The sequence below is a fragment of the Cynocephalus volans genome, chromosome 7 (genome assembly GCF_027409185.1).
Source record: "Cynocephalus volans isolate mCynVol1 chromosome 7, mCynVol1.pri, whole genome shotgun sequence".
Classification (NCBI taxonomy): Eukaryota; Metazoa; Chordata; class Mammalia; order Dermoptera; family Cynocephalidae; genus Cynocephalus; species Cynocephalus volans.
The window spans coordinates 155259669-155284527 of NC_084466.1; the positions used below are offsets into that span (position 1 = coordinate 155259669).

Sequence of the window (24859 nt, forward strand, 5' to 3'; positions counted from 1 at the left end):
CGTCAACCAATTAGATGCTAAAGTTACTGGCCGTTTTACTGTCTGCCTGTATTTGTACGGAAGCACACACATTTCAAATGATTCATTGGTGATTTAAAACGTGCATATAGATGTGTATTATAGCTACAGACTGCCAGTTAATAACCACTGGAAAAAAAACAATGAGTAAATTAGGATCTTTCAGACACTTTTGCCAAGGACAATAATTTGTTCATTTTAAGCAAAATGTTCTGCCTATGAGTTACTGAAAATGAATCTGTATTAATTTTTCAGCAAAGACTCAGCCTTGGCCGACACTATCATATTCTGTCAACTCTAATCAACCTAGAAGGTTTTAATTAAATGAGCAAGTCAATATCTTTCAGAATAATAAAGGCTGAACAGAGGCCTCCTTCAGGAACCTGAATGACGATTTTTCTCCCCACAGCCAGAAGTTAGCTCACCAGGGCTGCCACAAGAAAGATCTGCTTAATGAAGGTTCCCCTTTTATGGGCTTGTGAAATAAAGCTTCAGGCACACCACTCAAGGCAAGTCTTCTCACACCCCATCTGCCCCACCTTTAGGTGTTGCTGACTTCACCCTGCAGCCCACATTCCAAAGGAGATCACCCCAGGGAAAGCAACTCTTCAATCGCTGAGGGATGCTTTTGCCTCAGATGAGTCTGAGGGCAGGATGAGTGGCCAGAGTAGAGGTGTGACTACCTGTCACACAGATAGGAGATGGCTCTGTGCTCATGGCTGAGGGGGGAGGATGTGGGGGTCACCTGGTTGGCTGTGAAATCCTTCAATGCCTGTGATGTTTGAGACAGTGAGAAAGTCCTCATCTTCTGAGGCCCCAGGTAGCCAAGGAGAGACATGTGGCTAGTGATGGCAGCAAAGCTAACCTCCAGATGTGAGCAGGTGCTGTACTCAGTTGCTAGAAGCATCTGGCTTATGAGTAACAAAAACCGTAGATGCTCCACGTTTGATGGTTAAGCATCATTCCAATGTGGTGAGTTAAAGTGTAAGAATCTCCCCAAAGCTGAGCATCTGACCCTGGAGTCTAACCCACGTAAGGCAGGCTTGTCTTTTCCCTGGCTGGTCCCCACAGCCATATGGTGAGCATCAGGTTAGCAGAAGAATGGGGCGGGGGTACAAACCACATCACAGAATATAAACTGATTGCAATGGTCCATCTTGGTTTCAAATAGATAACAACAACAGACGTTACATTAATAAGTGAATGAGACAATGACACAACCAGAACGCTGTCCGACGGTTTGTTTTTAATCAAGAATTGCTTGGCCTGTGGTATCTACGTGCCTGTTCCCAGCCCAGGCTTCCCAGGCAAAATGAAGTTGCTGGACTGCTCTGGAGCTCCAAGTGCACGTGTTTGGCTGCTGTCCTTTGGGAGACTGCATTTTCAGCTGTATTTCATACAAAGGTAACAGGGATCACAAAGCAGAAACACAGGAGGTCCGATGCTGATGCTTACACCAGCTTGCTAAGAGATGTCCTCAGGGTCAGAGACCCTGCACAGGCTTTGGGGTTGTCATGTGACAAGGGGACATTATGTTTGCCTCCCAGGAGTATTCTACGGAAGTAGTGACTATAGTCTGAGAAGGATGCATTGCCATCATCTTTCAGTGCTAGCTTTGCTGCTTACTAACCAATGAGCTTTTCATAATAATGATGGGCTTTGCATGTCTACCTATTAGCCTTTTAAGCCACATCCTTAGAACAGATTTCATACTTGGAAGTATAGAACCTACAATCCCCCCCCCCCCTCCAAAATTAGTGCCACTGATTAACTGCCATATGTGCTCATCTCACATCAAGGTATCACACACAGTCCCTCTGCTGCCTGCTTTGAACGTTCTGTCCAGGGCTGCTGAGGGGTCCATTGTGTTCTTCCTAACTACCACCACCACAGCTAGCATTTAATGAGCAATCCTATGTCCTAGGCATGATGCTGAGGTGCTTTCTGTACCATAGCTTAGTTCTCAAAACAACTTATGAGCTAAGAACTATTATTATTTCCATTTTACAGTCAAGGCTATTGAGGCTTGGAGAGACCAGGTAACTCACTCAAGATCACGACTGCATGGCTGGGGTGTGAACACAGGCAGGCTGATTCTGATGCCCGTGTTTTAAACCAGAAACACTGCCACCCTTGTGTGAGTGCTGACTCCCTTCCAAGATGGCCTACAGTGACTGCAGGCTCTGTGCAGCACAAATGGATCTTGGCAGCTGCCTGCCTGGCTTTTGAAGCCCAGATTTATGTGGATACAGTCAGAGACTCCACAGAAGCGATTCACCTATTTACATAACAGCAACAAATATTTACCCAGCTCTTACTGTGGGCTAGGCTTGGCACTGACAGAGAGGACAAAGATGAGGATTTGATAAGGATTGAATTGTTTCCCCCAGGTTTTATGTAGTAGAACCTTGATCCCTACTGTAACTGTTAAGGTTGGGAAATCCTTCTGTGGTAATTGAAAGGTGGGGCCGTGAAGAGGTGATTAGATTGCAGGACCGTGCAGTAGTGAATGGAATAATAATGGTGGTCAGGGGCGTGGTTCTGAGGGCTTTAAAAGGAGAGCACTTGAGTCTCTCTCTGCTTCTGCCATCTTACAATGTGATGCGTTCCCTGGACTTTGGACTTCCCAACCTCTGAAACTATAAGCAATAAATTTTGTTCTCTTACAAATTACCCAGTTCCAAGTATTTTTGTTATCAGCAACAGAAATGGACTAACACAGGATCCCTTGCACCTGCCCTGCAAATGCTTGGAGGTCACCAGGAAGCTGAAGGCAGGGACACTTAGCCATTATTCCAGTTAACTCCCATACAGTGAACTGCCAAGCACTGGTGCAAACAGGGAGTCCAGGGGTGCTATCCTGGAGGGGTCACAGAAGGCTTTTGTGAAGAAGCCAATCTGAACTAAGACTCCTGGGACTTCTCCTGGAATCCAAGGAGGGAACCTGCATCCTTCAGGCAACTGGGTTGGGGGAGGAGGGGAAGAAAACTGTCACATGAGTGAAAATACCTGAAGAAATTAAAGACACAGAAGAGTCCTTTCAGAAGTAAGTCACGGGGATTCAGCCTTGAAGGATTTGTGGCTGGTGCTGACTTCTTAAGGAATAAGGACAGGTTGGAGCGGAGGGTCAGAGGGACGCAGCTTCAGCAGTCACTTCATTCACAGGCATGTGCTCTGCTGCTCCTCTGCAGTTTAATCAGGACCTGACACAGTGGCTCTTAGTTTGTTCTAAAAGTATGAGTGTCAGTCATAGGTTCTATGCTTCACTTCCGGGAGGGAGGGGGGATTCCTGAATGTTTCAGAATGTCACCGTTGTCACTAAATCACTTCTCTGTCCTCCAGTCTGGAATGTTCTTCTCCCTCTTCAAGACACCGCAGCCAAGCAGCCATTCATTTAAAATGGCCCCGGGGAGACAAGATTTCAGCCAAAGAAGTTGCCATGGGACAGTAATTGTTTTTTGGGTTGAGATGCTCCTACTTGTAGACTTGCAGAACTGGAATTTGGAACACTTAGCAGAGCCAGAGGTCATTAGTAAGACTTGGATGCACAGAGTCTCCCAAGGGGCCTGGGCACCCACACCAGGGTCTTTGGAGTCTGCTGGCAGTGGACAGGGCTACCAGGCAGGATGCATCTGAGTGCTCGGCAAATCGGCTCTCTCCCCACAGGACGTACGAGAGCAGCCAGGCTAGCAAACTCCATCGAGTCCATTAGGACTTTTCTGAGGCATATTGTTTTTTAATTACCAGTGCAAATTATCAACAAATCCCCAATTGCTCATTTTTGGTTTTGCGAACTAAAGCAAGATAGAACATAGAATAAGACATAAAGAAATACAAACACAGAGGGCCTAACCACATCATTATAAAACAGAGCTTCAGCAATTTCCAGTTTGTGTTTAATACAATTTACCATTTCCTTTGACTTCCAAGGCCTAGGAAGAACTCACGTGCTCTCCCTTGTATACAATCTGAGGATAGTTTGAGCCTTCCAGGCAGTGGTGTGTCCCATTCACCTTGGAGTGGTCACCTGTGCTTGTGGCTCAGGCATCTAAAACTTCTGCCGAAGTCAGTGTGTCCCAGTCCCATGTCATGTTAGAATCACTGGAGTACTCTACAAAATATCTTTGCCCAGATCCCGCCCCAGGCCAACCAAATCAGAATCTCTGGGCTGAGACGTGGGAATGGGTATTGCAAAAAGTAAACATATAAACAAGCAAAACTCCCCAGGGGACTCTAGTACCCAGCCTGGACTGAGAACCAGGATCCAGCCTTCACCCTGCCTATCAGAAGGACTTACCCTTTATCAGGATTCTCCCACACCTTGACTTTGGGATAAAGTCTAATTTGCAAAGAGGGGCTACTGCGAATGCCTCAGAAACCATGGGCTGGCTGGGAGTGTGACCTGCCTCAAAGGTCTGCTGGACAAGCATAATATCATCCTGGGATACTGATGGTCATGTGAGTTCTTCTGATGTTCAGAAAGTTCTATCCAGCCATTGCTCCCCGCAAACAAAGGCTCAGTGCTCCACAAAACTCCTCCCCATGCTCTTTCTTGCTTTCCTTGGGGTGTGAAGTGTCGTCTACCTGCCGCTCTACAGCAAGGACCCTGCAGTCACTCAACCTCTGCTTCAGCTTGTCCTGGGGTCCGTGGATCCCGGGACTCACAGCAAGTAGAGTCCAGCCAAGGCCAAGAGCCCCAGCTGGGGGCCAGAGAGACTAGAGCCATTCCCAGTCCTGCAAGTTACTAACCTCTGCAAACCTCAGCTTCCTCTGCTATAAGAATGAGAATAATAACATACCTGAGAGAGTATGCGAAGCTCTTCGAGCCCAGCACATAGTCACTGCTAAAAAAATTTTCCAGTAGCCATGTCCCTTCAAATGTCCTTATATCCTGGTCCTTCTCACGTCCCCACTTCCCCTGCCCTGGGTCAGACCTTTGTCATTTCTATGCCAGAGGTTCCTACCAGCCCTATTTGTCTTTGGTTACTTCATCCTCCACACTAACTACAGGGATATCTCTGTATGAACCTGTGTCTCTCTCCTTTGCATAGAAAAATTCACATGGCTCTCCACTGACTGCAGATTAAAATCAAGATGGCTTTGTAGAGCATTTGGCGACTTGGCAGTCTGAACCCCCTGCAGCTTCATCCCTGCCTGCCCTAGCTGCATGCGTATGCATTCACACAGACACAAGTACGCATGCATGCAGTGCACACAAATACCTGTATACATGCACACAATGTATGTATTCACACAGACATGAGTATGCATGTGCACAGTGCACACAAATACATGCATGCATGAACACACATGTATGCACACACAGGCATGAGTACGCATGCACAGTGCACACAAATGCATGCATGCAAACAACATATGCATTCACACAGACATGAGTATGCATGCATGCAGTGCAAATACATGCATGTGGTGCAAATACATGCATGCACAAACACACATGCATGCATGCACACAGGCATGAGTATGCATGTGCACAGTGCACACAAATACACGCATATATGAACACACATGCATGCACACAGGCATGAGTACACATGCACGCAGTGCACGCAAATACATACACGCATGCATGAACACAAATGTATGCACGCACGCACGCGCACACACACACACACACACACACACACACACACACACACTCCTTTTAGTCATAAAGAGCTACTCTCCATGTGCAGATCTGTAGGGAGCAAGCCAGGCACTCCCCACTCTGCTTCTGGGGAAACTGAACTCACCTTTCAGGATTCCCTCCCCAAAAAGACTCCCTGACTCCAGGCAGAAGTCAATGAGTGTTTCTGCACGTGCATAGACTGAGATTCACAGCATCAGCCTAGCTCCTATAGCCTTGGACCATGCTAAGTGGTTTGTGTGTCTGTTTCCCTAGGAAGCCATGACTTTCTTGAGAGGAGGGACCACGTCTGATTCATTCTGAAATCTTGATGCACAGTGCTCGGTACAGTGCATAAGGACTTGTAGAATGGAGTTGAATTTCTGGAAGGGCCTTTGCCTTCATTTTTCTGAAAACTTAGAGAACTCAATTCCAATATAATAGTATTGCTTAGAAACAAGGTTAGAGTGAGGCACCTGTGTGTAATGTGGGACCACTTCAGAGTATCCTGGCTGAGAAATGCTCACTATGTCCAGGTTTCTTCTTCTCACACTGTTCTCACAGGCAGGAGACAAGGAATTACTGAGAAGTTATGGTTGCTTTATAATAGTGGTTGACAGCCACGTTGCACATGAGAATTGCTAGCAGCTTCTGAAATACTGATGTCCAGGCTCCCTCTCTCCACTGCCCCCGCATACACAGGCCACAGTGCCTTTGAGGCTGCCCAGGCATTTCCTTGTGCAGGTCAGGGTAAGAAGCCCTGCATTAGGCTGAGAGTCATCAGCATCAAACAGCCAGAGCTCTGCTCTGCAGGGCATGTGGACAAAGGACAGGGACTCACACAGACAGCACCTGGCTTCCTTGCCAGCAGGTGGAGTGAGCAGCAGTCAGGGAGCAAATACCCCTGGGGTTAGACCAGATTTCCAGGGGCTCTTCCAGCAATGAAATCTTTGTAATCTTTCTTTTTCCAACCTGCTTGTTCTCAGTGAGGGATTTTCCAGTAGCTGATTGAATTGAAAGGCAATTTCTGTGTCTCAGGAGAAAGGAGTCTGTGGGTTCCTTATAAATGAGAGCCTGCCCTCAGGGCCACATTAGCACAGAGATGCACTGATGGGGACAATGTGAAGGTGCCTGTGGGATCCACCCTAGGGAGACCTGGGAACAGCCCTGCTTGGGAATTCCCAAAAGGGTCAGATAGGGGTTCTGGACCTAATGCGGAGTCCAAGATTCCTTCAGATCAGGACTCTGCCTGGCTAGAGAGAGCCTGCAGGAAGATGTGTCCCCAAGGCCACCACAGTGCAGATATCCATGGGTTGGCATCTCCTGAAATTCTCCCAGGACCAGGGAATTACATGCTCAGAAAATGAGAAATTCTGATTTCCAGACCAGAGCCCAGAGGCAGGATTTGGTCTCCCTGCTAAATCAGATGAGGTGCGCTTAATTCCCTCAACCTCATTTCCAAACATTTACATGATTTGAGTGATTTAATTACTCAAGAAAGAACTTACCTTGTCAACGTGATTAGCGATCTCTATTAATCGCTGCTTAACTTTTTCCAGATCTTTTCCTTGCCTCTGAAACTTAACAATTTCAAATGTCAGCATTAATAATGGCAAGAATATCACTCAAATCTCATCTTCCCAGCTCCTGGAAATGTGAAGTCTTAGGCTTTTACAAACCACCTGGGACCCTCCACGGCTGACAGTGAAATGAGCTCGCATCCTGCCCAGGAATTTTCCCTGCTGGGGACTCCCTGAAACTCCCTGAATTTCACGCAAGCCAAGTGCGCATAAGACAGTAACTTCTGTGATTTTTCAGCCTCATAAGTGATGGAGGCAGTGACATGTTTTGGCAAAGAGAAAACAGTCAACTAGAAAGGAGTCCAAAGCCATTTTTCATATCATCAACTTAATTTTAACTTCCTGAGAAATTTTCTTTATATTTGTTTTTAAAAATTAAATGGTGAAAGCAATAGAAGCTCATGGCAAAGTGTCAAACAATACAGAAGAAAATGGAATAAAAAGTTAATAAATTTCCCACTCTCCTCTGTAATCTGAACTTCCAGGATGGGAATAGTTTTCTGAGAAATTGTCAAGCCTATTTCATTCGTGTGTGTTGAATGAGTCTATGAGAAAATGTCACCTAATTCATAATGTGTCAATGAGGCAATACATAAACACAGAGAAGATGATCTAAAAAAAAAAAAAAAAACAAATTCAAAATTAAGTAAAAAGAAAAGCTAATGTACTATAAGCCATACCTCAGAGAGTAGGATTTTTCTGCTGTGTCTCTACAACCGACCTTCCCTCCTTCCTTCCTTCCTTTTGGTTTAGGACATATTGAACATTTTAAAAGCTAAACTTCTCCTAAAAATGTTTCAGAATACAATCTAAAGCCATCTGTCATTTCCCCCAAATAATTCTCCTGGTTTGTAGCGCTTACCTACAAAGCAACTCTTTTTTTGTAGGCTTTGCTATTATTTTATAATAACAGATACATTTTCAATATCTTATGCTTTATAAAATCAGAAAACCACTTTTTCAGTGGCTTGTTTCCAGTGCTTTTAAGAGTGCATGAGAAATGAGGTTAATTAAAGCACATACTAAGTTGCTAAACATTGCTGTTTTCCCTTTTTTTTCAACCAATCTACTGAGAAATTTCAAAAAGTTCTTACCTCTCGGTTGTCTGCCACAATAACCAGCTCCACGTACTTGGTCATCTTGAGGGTCTCTCTTTTATGCTGCCAAAAGAAAACATACATTTAATTTCCCTTAACACCTCTGGGGCTTCCAGAACATTGTCAGTGTCTCTCGGTACAGCCACTTTAAGGTGAGACTCTGTCCCCACCAACCCCACCGGGCTCCTCAGCCTCCATTCTATCTGCAAGTTTGCCCTCCACCCCCTCTTCGTAAGACCTTCTCAGCATGAGTGAGCAGTCTCCATTTCCATGTGGGAAATTCTTAAAAGGGAGCTTAACCTTTCTGCTGAGTCACTGATTGCAGGGTCAGAAAAGTCAAGATCATTATTAAACAAAACAAGAGCACAAACACACACAACCGAAGCTCTCTCTATAACAGGAGCCAGTCAAAGGCTGTTCATTTCATACCACAATGGCACATTTGAAGATCACTAAAGATGATGGAGGGCAGCCCGTGGCTCACTCGGGAGAGTGCGGTGCTGGTAACACCAAGGCCACGGGTTCGCATCCCATATAGGGATGGCCAGTGAGCTCACTTCGGAGGGCGTGGTGCTGACAACACCACGTCAAGGGTTAAGATCCCCTTACCTGTCATCTTTAAAAAAAAAAAGAAAAAAAAGAAAATGATGGAATTCAGTGTATCGAGGGTGTTCCCTTGACCTTTATGGTCCAAATGTACATGTTTTGTGACTTGAGAAAAGTGGTGGAGAAAATATTTTGAACAGGAACTGCATAATCCTTCTGGGGAAACACGGAGCATTCTATTCCAGGGAACTTGTTTTGTGGCTGATCATTTAAAAATGCAGTTAGAAGCAACAGAGAATTTGGGGTGGTCTGGAGAAAAGGGAACACCAGGCTGATGAACAGAGAGGCGAGAAAGAGCTGCTAGGAGGAAAAACAGAAAGAAGCAAAAAGAAAGAAAACAGAAAGAAACAGTCTCGAGAAAGAAAAAACGAAAAAACTAATAAACTCTGAAGTATGCTACTGGAGAATAGGGGTTTGGGAGGAGTGAAACAGTTGAACAGAAGCTGGAACTTGTATATCAAGGTGCGGGAGTGGAGAAGACTCAGGCAGCAGAAATGCGCTCTCCGTCCTGAGTACAGGCAGCCCCTGAACTGGGCTGCATTTCATCGAGTTTCCTCAAAAAGCGCACTCTTCCATGAATTACTGGGAGAATCCCAAAGGCATTTTTTAGGAGAAATAAAGCACTTCGTGGAGGGTGGTCTCAAAAAGCAAACATGAAAAACAAAAAACAAAGCCTTCTGTTTCTGCAATAAAATACAGTTGGAGGAAATGGGAGTTGAATTGGTCTTTGGTCCTTATGACTGATATCACCGGTTTATGAGTTAACTACCTACACGGCCTAAAGTTCAAAATTGTCATGTTAAAACCCCCTTTCAGACAAAAGCAAAATGGCTAAAGCATGCTTTGAATCAGGTTTCCAGTCACATAATCCTGAGGGAAACATCTTTTATAAAACAAATCCCCATCAGTCCGGGATCGTCCAAACAGATTTTTACAAGAAAAATGTTTGTATTATAGCAGTGTTCTTTCTGGCTGCCCAGCTGTGCTGATTCATGAATTTAGGTGTCCCTAAAGAAATCCAGAAACCTTAAGGAGGAAGGAAAAATAAAGCACCTAGAAAGGTATAATTTCTCATATTTTACAATGTTACAAGAAAAAATGTCAAGCTTTGTAACCATATGTTATAGACATGCTTTATGGTAATAACTACATACTAATAAAGGGACAAAAAATGAGCCCCCATGGTAGTCACTGGCGCACTCAAAATGAGGCGCCTTCTGAAAGTGTGAAGATCTTACCACTTTTTCTTATGGAGGTGTAAAAGAAGTAGAAATCTCTCTTTTGCCCTCAATTCCCTGATTAACCATGAACAAATCTGGCTAATTATGCAAAAGAAAACATAGCTCGAGAAATGAAAAAATAAATCAATCTCCCATTGAAAAACTCATTGGAAGGGTTATGGTTGTTTAGACGTTTACACTCTTCAGACTGCAGAGGGTGAAGTAAACGACCAGAGGATATTTCCAACTGGCCTTGGACCATCATTTAGAAAATACACAATTCCAGATAATAAAAACAAACGCATGAACACAATTTTCCTGTCTCTGCAGTTTTCAGAGAAGTCTACATTTTCTCATGAATTCAGAGAATTGCAAGCTCAGAGAGAAGCTTAACCACATAATAATAAAAAGCAATGGGGGGATGGATGGCAAAGGTTTGCGCTCTCGTCGGCTGCACATACAGAGAGAGGCTTAAATTACCTCCACATAATTTCAACCTATCTGGGCTGTCTCATTTATTTATTTATTTTTTTAGAAGAATCATGTTTTAAATTTGTGATATGGAGAGGAACATTTGACACTGGGTGCTTGATCTAATTTTCACTTCTCGGGTTATGAACAAAAGCCCTTCTCCAAACAGGAACCTATGCCTCTGAGAATGGCCCAAGAGTTCCTGCTGCGAGGTAGATACAGAGACATTCTTTGAGTCTTGCTCAAGAGGGAACCAGTTCCTGGGCCTCTACAGTCATTACAGTCCAGTTACAAGAGACAGAATATCCCCCCAAACAGCCTGCAGTGAGAGCTCTGGCCCTGGGAACTTAACCCAACTCAAGTTAGAAGAGCAAGCTGAGATCAAGGTTACAATAAATTCTCATTGCAATCCTTTCTCCTTATGGGTCCAATCACCTGTGTAGTGTTCCTTCGCCTCCAGGATATCTGGGCACCGTGGGTTGCTGGGGATACAGAGATGGACAAGAGACCCAGGTTACTGCCCTCATGAAGCTCCTATTCTAGTGGGGGCTGGGAGAAGGGGTAGCAATAAAGAATTCACAAAAATAAAACAGTCTGGGAAATGCACAACAAAGAAAATAAACAGGGTTCTGCAGTAAGGATAAAGAAGGGTGGGGTGGGGCTGGGTCTGCTGAGACCTGACGGGGCAGAAGTGGGTCTGTGTGGAGAGGGCCGCAGGAGCAGTGCTGCAGGTGGATGGAACTGCGCGGCCATCTGGAGGCCGTGGAGAGCTGGAGCATTTCAGCAACAGGCAGCTCAGCTGGAGTCTAGCGAGTGAAGGGGGCGAGTGGACAAGGCAGGGCTGAAGGTGGGGACAGGGCACGGGGGCCGTGGCAGGGAGGTGGGCTGGTAATCTGCTGCTGGGAGGATAAGGGATTGTAAGGGCTGGACACTGGGAGCTGAGAGTGCAGCAGGGAGGCCGTGCGCCCACCATCCAGGTGAGCTACGGATGGCCGTGGCAGTGACCATGGAGACGGGCAGACACAGTCACGTCGGCTGTGATATAACCAGACACAACAACCATGGAACCAGGACCAGTGTTTCCATAGCTGGCAAGTTCAGCAAATGAAATGAATCACAAGTTTGGTTTATCTTCCTCTGAGCAAGGACAAATCATGATCAGCTCAAGCGAGGCTCCATGCCCTGATGCAAGGTCACTGTATGGATATTTATAAGTTCAGCCCTGATCTCGGGTCGTCTACACCTTTCTCATCAGTGACTTACGTGGGGATGACACACGCTGGTGATATCTGCGTGGTCTACAGCCTCTGAGGCAGGCAGAATTCACCAGCAGAAGAGACAGTGTTCCAAGAGAGTGCGCTGCATCGGATGAACCGAGTGCTAACGGGCTCAGGTGAAGTACTGAAATGGAGTCCCAAAACCCAGTGGCACAAGCAAGATCTGTTATTTATTCATCCAGAGTTTTAAGGGATTTGAGACTCAGCAGGAATCGACACCTGGAAATCGGAAGCCTGAGCTCACACTGGCAGATATTCCGAGCCCAGGGCCGAGGAAGCCATGTGGCCAGTCTCTCACCCCAAACTTCAGGAAGAACCAAGGTGGCAGGAACACAGGATACGGTCTCTCAGGAGGTATGGAAGTGACTTTGGTTACTGAGAGGAGTTAAATATGCCTGCTGTAATTAGCGAGCTTTCAAATGCTCTGGCCAGTTCCTGATATCCAACCACTCTTAGGCTCTATGTAGAATATATATTACTCTTACTACTAATCCTACCACCACTACTGTGGCTTCTATTAAACAAGTATGATAGTCCATCCAGAAACACAAAAGCAACAGCACCGCTCACATCAGAACACTGCATGCCAGGGAACACGGCAGTGCCCCTGCCTCAGCAGCCCAAGCCCACGTTTCTTCCCAGAGAAGGCAGCAACTCCTCTGCTTGACTCATAATTACCCACACCAATGGAGGGGAACAGTGACACAGACGTTCCCTAAAGAAAGGACAACTTGAAAATAATTTACATTTGCCTTTGGGATGTATTATGTGATTTTCTCCACTACCAGGTTTACCACCTTTGCTTAGGCTGGTATAAAAATTAATTTGCATTCTTGAATGCATAGCTGATGGAGAGGGAAGGTGTCCACTGCAGGCGACGCTCTGACACTCCCTGTCAATCTGTGCCCTTCCAGGAGCAACTTGGACTCTCACTACAACCTAATGTAGAGCCTTGTAAAAATAACAAACAGCAGCTCAGGTTTATACTAGAGCCGGTGTATACCCCAGTGAAGATTTATTCCTGATGCTCCGAGAAGAAAAATGTGAACATCTGCAGAAAAGTCGCACTCTGCAAACCAACCTTCGCAATAGTTAACATTCAGTTGGGGCAGAAAAATGCTAGGAAAAAGCAAATGCCATTGCTGCACTGCATAAACAAGATGAGTTAGCTGCAGTTACATTTTTTTTTAAGCATAAAATAAAGGCAGCATAAGTGAGGCAAGTGAGCATCGTATAACTTGAACATGTCCCTTTCATGTTTACCACGGGGCCGACCCAAAACAACCTTCTATATAATTCCAATTCCCAAGCATTCTGCTTATTTGAAAATTATTTTTTGTACCATTTTCATTATGTACATGCATTTTAAGTCCAGCATGTTTTCTCTTCCGTAAAAGCAATCAACTATTTCTAGAGAGAAATATTGAGAAGCGAGTTGACCGGCATGAACACCTTCCCTTTTCAATTTAAAGGTTCATTTACACTTCAATATGCACTATTAACAAAACAACATGGTTATTTGAATTCTCTCCATTTCTCTACAAGTCAAAATGACTGGAAATTACTGTGACAGTCATAGTTCTAAAGAGCTGTAAGCTATAAAAGAATTAAAATATGGCTGGCAAGTCCAGAGCGAGTTTGTACTTCCAAATGAAAGGGCAAACACATCTGAGTGTCATTTAAACTGTCAAGTTATAAATCTCACAACGTGGATAACGTGCAGCAACAAGGTACTCAAAGCAAAGCACCTGGAAAACAAAATGAAAACGCTCTACTTGCTTGTGAGCAGCAGAGCTACAGCACAGTCACATCTTATCTGAGGGCTGCAATCGAAGGCAGAAGTGTTTGAAGAGTGAAATCAACATGCCTGGGACCACAGAGGCTGGTCTTCGTGACTCCAACTCTTAAATATGTCACTCTAGGATGGGTGGGGGGGGGAGCCCTCCCGAGCTGGTGGGGGTGGGGGCATTTTTTAGGCCTGGCTCCCTGGGATTCAGATGCAGCCTCCCCCACCAAGCAGCACGTGCACAGTGATCCACAGCACGTGACAGTGATGGGAGAGTCCTCCCCCTCCCGTCATGGGACAGGAAAACAGAAAGATCCTGTGAGCACCTGCCATAGGGAATCTTGGGAACACACTAGGGAACAGTTCAGGGGGACAGACACCTACGCACAGGTATGAGAGGAATTTTAAGAATGAGAAGAAATCATTTAGGATAACCCTTACTGTTTAAATTTAGGGAAATGACTTAGAATAACTTTCATGAAATGTTAAGTGTTAAGCAGCGATCGACTCGAAGTTGGGGAAGACAGAATGTGTTAAGAGGAACCTTGAAGAACATGTCCCCAGACAGCCAAATGTGAGCACAAGTGACGTTTTACCTATGATTTGTTTTGATTTCTTGTGAACAGAGGAGCAAGAAATCAGAGATAAAAAAAAATCAGGGAATTGTTGATAATTTTCTACTTAATTGTACTCATTTAAATTCAGGGCCTCCAGCCAAGTGAGCGGAAGGACCACCTTCCTTGCCAACAGAGTTCCACTGTGGTCTGTGTCGCCTGTAATACTGGATGGAAAAGGGTCGGGCAGCCATTTGGGGCAGAGGTTTCACGGTGTTCACGAGGAGTGTGGGGAAGGGAGCCTGTCTGCAAGGCAGACTCCGTTAGGCAGCTACTTTTCTGGTGCTGCAGCAGAAAGGAAGACCTTTTATGAGCAGGTGGCCAGAACACACAGACTGCTTGGACAGCCCGAGGAGGGAACCAGGACAGGCATTTGTAGCTTGGGCTGGGTGGGCAAGACTCCTCAGCAACACCACATGCATCAAGACTCAGCTCACCTCTGCAGGAGCCTGTGGGTAAACACTGAGGATTTCCTGCAAGTTACAACAAGAGCCCAGACTTGCTAATAAAGAAACCTCCATCTGGCCTTTCTCCTTTGGTGGGAGAGCTGCCGGAGAGTGGGTCAGGGTCTCCATTCTCATCTTGTTTGCCATGCGGGGAGCGTCCCAAACCTGTCTCTAGGCCCACAGTCAGTTCTGAGATTAAATAAATGGTGATTTTGTCATTCTCGGATCCCAACTATGGGATTTTACCCAGCGTATTTCAATGAGCCTGAGGCTGACATTTCCAATGCAACGATGGAGACCTCGGTGACTGGTCATGCTCTGCCACATGATGTCAACTGCCTCCTGATAAACTGGAGGCTTCCATCCCCCAGACACCCAGATAGCAAAATTCCTCCAGATGTCCTACACTGGGTGTCCATGGCTTGAGCCCCTAGCGTCCCAGAAACATGAAACCGGGTATTGCTCCTACCCTTCTTGCCCGCGTCTGAAAGGACGGTGCGAGCATGTTTCCTGTGGAGAGGCCTGATGTGTTATGATGCGATCCACACAGTCCCCAGATGCTTTTCAGTTTTGTTGCTGGGTAGAATTTGTATCTATCAGTTGCATTTTTCATGGGTTCTAAGACGTAGGTTTTATTTTCAAACACGATAAGTCCCCTGTTAAAGAAGAAATAAGAAAAAAAAAATAGATAATTTTAAAGGACAGCTTTTTGTTTATGGCTAAGACAGTTCTTAATGAGAGACAATAAAAGGAGAAATACCAACGTCTCTATATTCTCAGGTTTTAATTGGAAATGACGTTTCTGTGCCATATGTTTGCGCTGGTTCATTTTGCAAATCTTTTGAAAAGCAAGCCTGTGAATTTTTTTTGCTGGAAATATTCTATGGTAAAGAACACCTGGCATTTTACCTTTATGTGTTTTTTCCTGTTTGTAGATATATTTCTAGGAAGAAGAGTCAAGAGGAAAAATGTTTTATCTGCTTGGAAAATAACTATCTCTGAATTAGCAGACACAGTTCAGAAGGGAACCCTTTTTTTTTTTTTAAAGGATGATTTCTACATCTCAATTACTTATCCTGATCAATCGTATTTCCTAAATATTTGATGGGATTCTGATATAAGGATGCTTAATTATAATTTACTCATCAATTTACAAATTTTTGGCATTTTCCTTATGTGATTTGTGGGAGATATGTGAGTAATGGAACCATTGTAAGTACAAAGCATTAGAATTGCTCCTTGGAGGCTGAGGTCAGGCCTCTGGATCCAGTGGACCTCTCTTTATAGAACTGAAGACAACCATTGGGAGAAGCCCCCGCCCCAGGGCTGAGAAAGTGGCCTCTGCAATCTAGCAGCTCCGGGTTTCAGGTCCAGTCTTCTGCTTACTAGATCTGCAGCCTTCACTAGGTTCCTTAACCTCTCTGAGCCTTGGATTCTTCATCTGTAAAATGGGGTGATCGCATCTACTCCTCAGGGTTGCTGTGTCATCTAGTTACAACTCTAGTTATTAAGAAGTCACATTCACAGATTCAGCTTCTGTGATTCCAAAGACGGACAATTTCAGGAAAGTCTTATGCTTTGTTACACATCTGCCCATAGGAATACTGACCATTTGTGGCCCCCTGATGTGACATATAGCATTAATAAGATAAATATATTTCTGGGAAGGACAATAAGTAAGACAGAATCCTTTGAGCTAATCTTTAAGTTTGGAAATAAAAGTAAAGATTTTTTAAAAAAATAGACAACTTGCTAAACATTCTAACTTGCAGAGATAGAAGGTGGTGTTTAGACACAGACCATGTTGTGTGTCTGACCTTCTGTAGTGCAGAGCTGAGACTGTGTCCTGCTCCCTGGAAAAGGGCAACACTAGCTTAAGGGTGTCAACTTCCTTCAAGCGACAGGGAACATGGGCCTGCCTCTTGGTTTTTATGTCTCTCTTTTCCAATGCAGGACAGTAAAGTACTTCAATTTAAAAGGTGCTTCCTGATGCTGAAAAAAAGGTTTTCTTTGGAGAAACAGCAATTTGGGTAATAGTCAACTGGCAGCTGTACAAGTTCCCACAAATCTATCTAGCACCTTACATTATTTAGCAAGGTGACCACAATCTCTCCACTTTAGAAACATGCAAAATTCATCTGACTGTAAATCGACACTTTTAACATGGTAACTGTTAACCTTTAAGACATGAACCTCTTTAGACTCTCCCCAGAATAATTCATATCTAGACATAACCACAACATTTTGCAAACTATCTTGGCAGATTCAGCACTGAGGACGAGGTCCATGGACTGTAGGTTGAGGGCACCAGTTCTGACACATAACTTATATTGCATTGATGCAGGTGTCTGAGTACACCTTAATCCTTAAGAAACAGCATGCTAGCTGCATACTCCATCAGTTTCCCCAGACAGTCTGAGCTTGTTTCCAAAGGAGGGACCTTGTGAGATGTTCCCTGTCCTTCATCATTGTTTCTCCATTCGTTGTCATTCACTCATCCTGTGCTTACGGATGGCCCATGACAGATGATATTTAACCTTTCTTAAATTTCAGGGGGCCTGGACAGTTAGTTCAGTTGGTTACAGTGTGGTGTCATGATACCAAAGTCCAGGGTTTGGATCCCAGTACTGGCCAGCTGCTAAATAAAAACAAAAGCACCTAACAGAATGACAGTATTTCAATACTCAGATGGTACAGAAGGAAGAGGTTTGAATCAGTCAAGTATCTGTTTTGAACACAACTGGTAAGCAAGTACACACTAGTCAATTCATTATTATTCAGTTGGTTTACTCCACCAGTCCTGTTTTATGAGGTGTTATAGGCAGTAGGAGAAACAGAAAGATTAGGCCCAGGATGCTGCTGGTACCCTAATCAAGAAGACAGCACCACGACATGGGACAATTAGAAATCACAGGAGAGCTAAGCTGTGCATTACCAATGAGGGGAGCCCAATGTGGTCTGAAGGGACTGAAGAATTTTTGGCTATTTTCAAATCCCACAGATTGATTAAAAGTCATTATATGGGGCTGGCTGGTTAGCTCACTTGGGAGAGCATGGTGCTGATAACACCAAAGTCAAGGGTTCGGATCCCCTTACCAGCCAGCCGCCAAAAAAATAATTTAAAAAAACCATTATATGTAGCTGTTCTCTCCCCCCCTCAGCGTCCCCCCAAACTAGTGTCCGGGTCTGTCTTCAAGTAGATCATACAGACATGACTGTGGTCATCCACGCTGTGGGGTGGCTTGTTTCTCTTTCCTTGTGACATTCTTCATGAAACAAAACTTAGATTTCTAACTTTAGAATGGAGAATGAAGGATTTTTGTTTATTCAAGTTGATTTAAAAAAGCCTAAATTAAGAAAGAGAACCTTAAGAAATAGACAAGGGGAAAGTGGAACTGAATAGAATTGAAGGGGAAATACAGATTTGCTAGAAGACTGACTTTCCTGCCCTAAAAAGAAAACGGCCACCACATTTTATTCTGTACTGTGACATTTTCTATTCTGCACTGGATTTAAATAAGCCGACCACTTACAGTAAAACATGTCACCACATTCTCATCATAAGAAGCTAATTACTTAAGTTTTTCTACTTAGTGGAAAATTTCTAGAAATTGTTACTCAGTCATAAAAATGTACTCATATCTTCTTTTATCTTTTAAGTCATCCAAAGGCCAGATGCTGAGAAACCGAGCAAAGGCCTTCCCTTTGCTCCAAATAATTGGCAGTCTATGATACAGCTTAATTAAATAATTGCTTTAGACTGTCTCGGGTGTAATTAATCATGTAGCTCTCAAGATTGCTGGAAACAAGAGTGGACGCAAAATTCAAGCGTTCAGTGTTCCTGAGATGTAGAATTTTGATGTTCTCCCAGCCCCTTCTGGCCCCAAGTTAGATAAGTGAATGTAATTTGTTTTAAGTTGAATGTCATAGATAGTTAGGTATAAACTTAGCATTGAAAGAATCCCAGAGTATGGAATTTAAATACAGCAGACTTTGAACGTGGGTTCTTTTCCCCTTGGTAGAGCAGAGGGGAGGAAGATCAGAGGAGAGTCTTCGGCGTTTGGGAAAGATAGAGACTGTGGGCACCTTCTCTAGAGGGACAGGATGGGGTATGAAGGACACTGGACCAGGCAGCATGGGGGAGGGAGAGGCCAAGTTCTGGGGCAGAAGGGAGAGGGGTTGTGGGGTGATCAGGGCCACCCCTTGTGGGGCTCTTCCTAGGATCTGGGCTCTGGGCTGTGCCTGTTACATTTGTTACTCGGCTGACCCGCACACAGCTGCAGCTCCGGCCATCAGCCCCACCATCCATGGTGAGCAGGTGGCTGAAGGCAGAGAGGGGATCCAATCTAGGCTGGGTGTCCAGGGCTTGGGTTTTTCCAACCCCCAGTGCTGTTTTGAGAGAGACAGGGGACCCAAAACGGGGACGAGCACGTTGGAAACACAAGTAAAGAAAGGGGCTGCAGAAATGGAGAATCGGCAGCCTTCCTTTAAAATTTAAAATCCTGTTGTTTCTCCTTGAACGGAAACAAGAAAGAATCTATTAAAATTTTAAGGTGATTTTGTTAGCTTTCAAATTGAAAACGCAGGGGACCTATATTTCCTCAAGATACGTTTTGTCTTTCAGAACATTCAGTTTTTAATCTTCTAAGTGCTGGTGCATCGAGCAATCACATAGCTTAATGTTGTTCTTATTAGGATTTTCTCTTCCTCGTCCCAGGCAAGCAGGAGAGTGGCACAGGGGTTTTGACTGCCTGGAATAAGATAATGATTAGAAAATAGGAATTATCCTGGCTAGTTCAGTGTTCAACCACTAATTGAATTTCCTGGAAAAAGACCTTTGGTCTCAATATTGTGCTGTCAATCATCAGTTGGAAATGCAAGTTGGCATGCAATTTAATTTCAGTCCTTTTTTGGGAGGAGCTCATGGGTAAAAGTAATATCCCACCTCATATGCTTGGTAAACAGTGATGGTAGGGATATCGGTGAACATGTAAGCACGCCAAAGCTTATTTTTAATAAGTAATTTCCACATGAACTGCTCAAGGACAGCAAAAACAAATATTCATTATCCCCTACTACGTTCAAGGTATTGGGCTAGAGACACAGGGACAACTTCCCGTGGTTCCCATCCCTAATGTAACTCATAACCACGGGCAGAAGCACCATAAAAGATGTAGAAGTTTAAACCATTATAAAAGATCCTAAGAATAGTTATTACTGGCACATCAGTAATAATAATAGCAGCTATGATTTATGAAGAAACCGTCACATCTCAGGCTCCTTTTTTTAAATAACAGCTTTACTGAGAAATAATTCACGTCATTAAGTCCACTCTTTTAAAGCCTGCAATTCAATGGTTTTAGTATACTCACTAAGTTGTGCAAGCATCACCACTAACTGCAGAACACTTCCATCACCACAGAAAGAAACTCCATGCCCATCAGCAGTCACTCCCAACCCTTCCCTGCTCCCAGGAACCAGGTTTCTGAATGCATTATTTTCTCTAATCTTGACAGCAATCCTGTAAAGCAAATAACATGAGTCCATTTTACTAATGAGGAAACCAGCAATGAGAACCCAAGGTCACTGTAGGGGGTTGAATTGTGTCCCCACAAAAGATATGCTGAAGTCCTAATCCCCAGTACTTGTGAATGTGATCTTATTTGGAAAAAGGGTTTTTGCAGATGTAATGAGTTTAAGGATCTCAAGATGAGATCAGCCTGGATTAGGGTGGGCCCTGAATTTAATGACATGTGTCCTTATAGAGACAGAAGAAGAGACACACAGAGACATGGGGGAAAAGGCCAGGTGAAGCTGGATGCAGAAACTGGAGTGACATCTAGAAGTTCAAGGACCTCAAGGATTGCCAGAAGCCACCAGAAGCTAGCAGAGAGGCACGGAAGGGACTCTTTCCTAGACCCTCCAGAAGGATCCAACACTGCCGACATCTTGATTTCAGACTTCTGGCCTCCAGGACAGTGAGAGAATCAATTTCTGTGGCTTTAAGCCATCTGGTTTGTGGAAGCTTGTTACGGGAGTGCTAGGAAGCTAACAGCTGTCATGCTGGGCGGTGGCAGAGCTGAGGCTTTCCAGGCAGACCTGGCCTGATCGCTCGCCCGTGGCTGTGCCACCCAGGAGGGCCAGCCTCCCTGCTTGGTCGCCCAGCGCTGGCAGGGCGCTCATGCTAGGCAGGCACAGCTGACTTCCCAACGCCAAGTGCCAGAGCCAGTCGGAGCTGCCTGTAGACTGTGGTCAGTGCAGCAGCGCTGATGGAGTGGCGGTTGATGTGTGATCCGTGGAGAACAGGGGTCTCGAAGGAAGTACTGAAGGATAGGGAGGATTTGGAGAAGTGGGGAGCTCGGGGCTTGAGTGAGTGTCCTTGTCTGAGCACGAATGCAGGTGAGAGGAAGGCTCTGGGAGAGGAAGCCCATGGCTGGAGTGGGGGCATGTGCAGAGGGACAGGGGGAGACATGGAGGGATGGGGGCCAGGCTGTGCAGGCTCCCTTCACTTCCACCCCCCGACTTTGGTGTTAGGCCTCGTTGCTCGCTCTTCTGCACCCTCTTCCTGAAGACTGAAACAGCGTCTCCTCCACACATTACACATTTCCAGCTTCCAGGACTTTGCTCTTGCTGTGCCCTCTGTGCCCTCTACCCAGAGTCCTTCCCCAAGTCCATCCCAGGAGGCCTGATCAAATCCACCTGCTCCTTGTAGCCATTGGTGGCCACACCCTGGCCTCGCTGGATGCCAGCTGCTTGAGGGCTGGGGCTGTGTTCTGTGCCTTTGTGGACCTGCCCTGAGGCCTGCAACTATTCCTGCGGCAGGCTTCTGCTGGAATGGCAATCCAGGCTGATGCATGACCTTCCAGGTCCAGGTTAGCCGACCTGTGAGAAACACCCTCACCTGTCCAAGGCCAAAGGATGGACACGGAGACACGAGGTACAGCGAAGCGAGACTTTAATTACAGCCTTGCAAGGTTCGGGTGTCTAACGGGCAGGCACACGGGAAAGGGCTGTAACAAGCAATTTATTTCCTAGTGTGCAAGTCCCTGCCCCACCTCCTCACTGGCTGAGAGTAGTACGGGGTGCACAATCTTCCCAGATGACGTCTAAAAGTACCCCAATTTACTACCCCCTTGTAGGAAATTTCATTTGGGGCCCTCTGCAGAGTTTCTCATGTGGTTTGTGCAACCTGCTTCACGTCGCTTACAACCCCGTGTTGATAATGTCTGGCTCCTCTGCACACCGGGGGGGGGGGGGGGGGTACTTACTTTCCTTATTTCTTTTGCTTTTCCCAGCACTAGGACTGGCACGATCGCCAGGTGATCAGTAGGTGAGTGATCAGTAAACGCTTGTGGGAATATTGGTGAAGCAGCGTGTGAACGAATGCGTCTTCACCGTCGGCCACAGGGAGCCATGGAGCTTCTGAGTGCAGTGGGGTGGCGGGATTTACGATGTGGTCTAGCAGTATTTTGAAATATGACCTTCTGGAATGTGCAAGATGGCTGGGAAGGGAGGGGTGGGTGCAGAAAGCACAGTGGGGGGCAACTTCAAGATCTTAGACTGTGGGTTGAATGAGGATTAGGACAAGGACAAAGATGGGAATGTGAAAGGAGGGAGGGATGAAAGAGGCGCTGCAGGGGGTGTGGGCAGGGCCTGGGTGGACGAGGGAGGAGCTGGAAAGGTCGCGAGGGTCAAGCCAGGAGCTGGTGTGGACCTTTCAGGAAGAGGCCGGTGGGGAGCTGGGGTGGGGGTCTACTCAGAGGAGAGTGGATCCAGACATTCTCAGTTTCGAGTGAGTGTGGGGTCTAAGGAGAGCTGTGAGATGTGACCTTGGGCGTCCTTGGGATGGCTCAGCTGGGCTCCTGACCCAGCCATGGCTCTTGCAGATGTTTACCCAGGACGTGGGAATATCTCCAGTGGAGGAGAGAGAGGGAAGCAGTGCAGAGGCCTGGCTAGAACACATGTCCATGGGGGTCTGAGGAGAGCCAGGGGGGCTAGTCGGACAGATCCAAGACCTACTGCACTTAAAGATTTTTGTTTTTAAATGTGGACTTTATACCTCCAATATTTACAGAGTGCCTAGAACACACCGGGTTCTAGGATACAGCAGTGTCGGGGGGCTCTAGTCCCTGCCATCCTGGCATTCATGGTCTAGCAGGCAGGAAGGTGATGGCAAGGCCACCTTTGTGTGCCTGACTTTCTGGGGCTTTAGGCCACTTGGCCATGCGCCAGCTAGGTGGAGCTGTGGGATTTGGAAAGCCCATCTCCATCCAGGTCAGAGAACCCTGGAGTAGAGCCACGAGGTCCAGGCCGATGGGGGCAGTAGCGTCCTCTGCGTGGCCTGGCCCTGCAGGAAGGCTGTGGCCCATCTCACTGCATCTCCTCTCCCTGTGTCTTGTTTTCCTACTGAGTCTTTTCTACTTTTAGTTTCTCAGCTGAGATTTCTAGTCAGATTTCTTCAACTGTGTCCATTCAATATATTTGTTAAATTATAAACAATAATACTGAATTAGCATGGCACTTATTTTACAGTGGTTGTGCTTGCCCTGATGGCTAAATTGCAAATTATTATTTCCATTGTAGTGGTTGTCCCTGATTTCATGGAACGTATAACACCGGTCAATTCTAGCCTTGAGAAAATAAATTAAAGACTATTTTTAAATAGTTTGGGGGGCAAGACATATTCCTGAATTTTGTATTATGTTTGTTTTTACTGTATAAAATTTGGTGCAGTAAACTCCATATTACACCGTTAAAATCAATGCAAAACTTTAAAGGAACGCAGTAATGTTATTCAGTACCAAATATCCTCTCACTTAACATTTTCATTTAATTGAATTTTTAAAAGCATTTTGTGTTGTCTCCCACATCAAAGGCCCATACTAGGAGCTCTTGCTCATAGCTAGGAGCTGCAAGAAATGAATCAGAAATGCTTCCTACCCTGAAGCCTCTTACCACGGGGTAGGTGGAGGCAGAGCAAGATGTGGCAATCAACTATAAATGGGGCAGGGAAGGACAGGTGCCCTAAGAAAGGGATGTCGACAAATACTTAGGAAGCACCGACTAAGCGACAGGAACTGCTGTGCAGGAGCAAAGGCTGTCTAAGATAGTAAAGGGCTGAGCCAGATGGCAAGGAGATTGGGGAGGCCAGGGAGGCTTCCTGGAGGAGGCGTCCTTTGAGTTGGGCCTTGATGGAAGATTGGACCTTTCAAAGCTAAAAGGGAGGTGGAAGGAGAGGTTGTGCCCCAGGCAGAGTGGACACAGGGATGAAGCTGGCAAGACATGCCTGGGGCGTGCCCTGGAAACAGCTAGAAAACAGTGTGGTGGGAACAGAGCGGTGTCTCAGAGAGGAGGACAATGGGGCTGAGAAAGAAGGTTGGACCCAAATTGTGCAAGAGGCTCAGTGGAGCCAAACGGAACCACGAGGCAGCCAGAGTTGGATGTAAGGTGGAGGTGCGTACACTGCCTCAGAGGAACCTCGGGAAAGTCACTGTCACGGTCTCTGCTTCTCATCTGTAAACTGAGGCACGCACTCGTGCTCGGGGCTTTCGTGGGCATCGCATGAGAACGTGCAGAAACTTGGTGTATGTGCAGAAGAGGCCTCTGCCCGTCCCTTGAGATGGCAGCTGGGACTGGGGAGGGGCTGAGCTGGGGGAACACCTGGTGAATGTGGGGACAGGGCAAGGGCTTTGTGAGCCTGGTGATTTCAGGGCGGAAACTGCGTGACAGCCACACTGGCACTATGAAGCTGCAGCATCACAGCCAGGCCCCCAATGCCGAGCCTGCGAAACAGCGGTAACACCACCTCCCCCACCTTGCTGAGAGCAGGGGTTTTAATGATGATGAGAAATAGTGTGACATGTCCCAGTTACCATCACCACCACACAGAGCACACACACACGTGTGTGTGTGTGTGTGTGTGTGTGTGTGTGTGCGCACGTGAGCGTTTAGGTGTCATCAACCTCATTCAGAAATCAATAACTATCATCACAACCAATCTTAGTCTACAGCTCTGGACACCATTTCCGCAGCGAGTAAGGGAAGCTGGGCTCATGTCTGTTAATGCACAGGTGGTTCCATACGAGGTGAAGCCAAATTATAACCTCTGCACCTGCAGG

The 24859-nt window shown here is 45.8% G+C and overlaps 1 protein-coding gene across 1 annotated transcript in view; it reads right to left on the reverse strand.

Annotated features, from left to right (window-relative positions):
- ADAM12 (ADAM metallopeptidase domain 12) overlaps positions 1-24859 on the reverse strand; it is a 292198-nt gene that overhangs the window by 80283 nt on the left and 187056 nt on the right. The window contains exons 6-8 of the mRNA XM_063101619.1: positions 15211-15397; positions 8319-8384; positions 7153-7224 (exon numbers count right to left, since the gene is read on the reverse strand). Coding sequence (XP_062957689.1) covers positions 7153-7224; positions 8319-8384; positions 15211-15397 — 325 coding nt within the window. The remainder of the gene's footprint in view (positions 1-7152; positions 7225-8318; positions 8385-15210; positions 15398-24859) is intronic.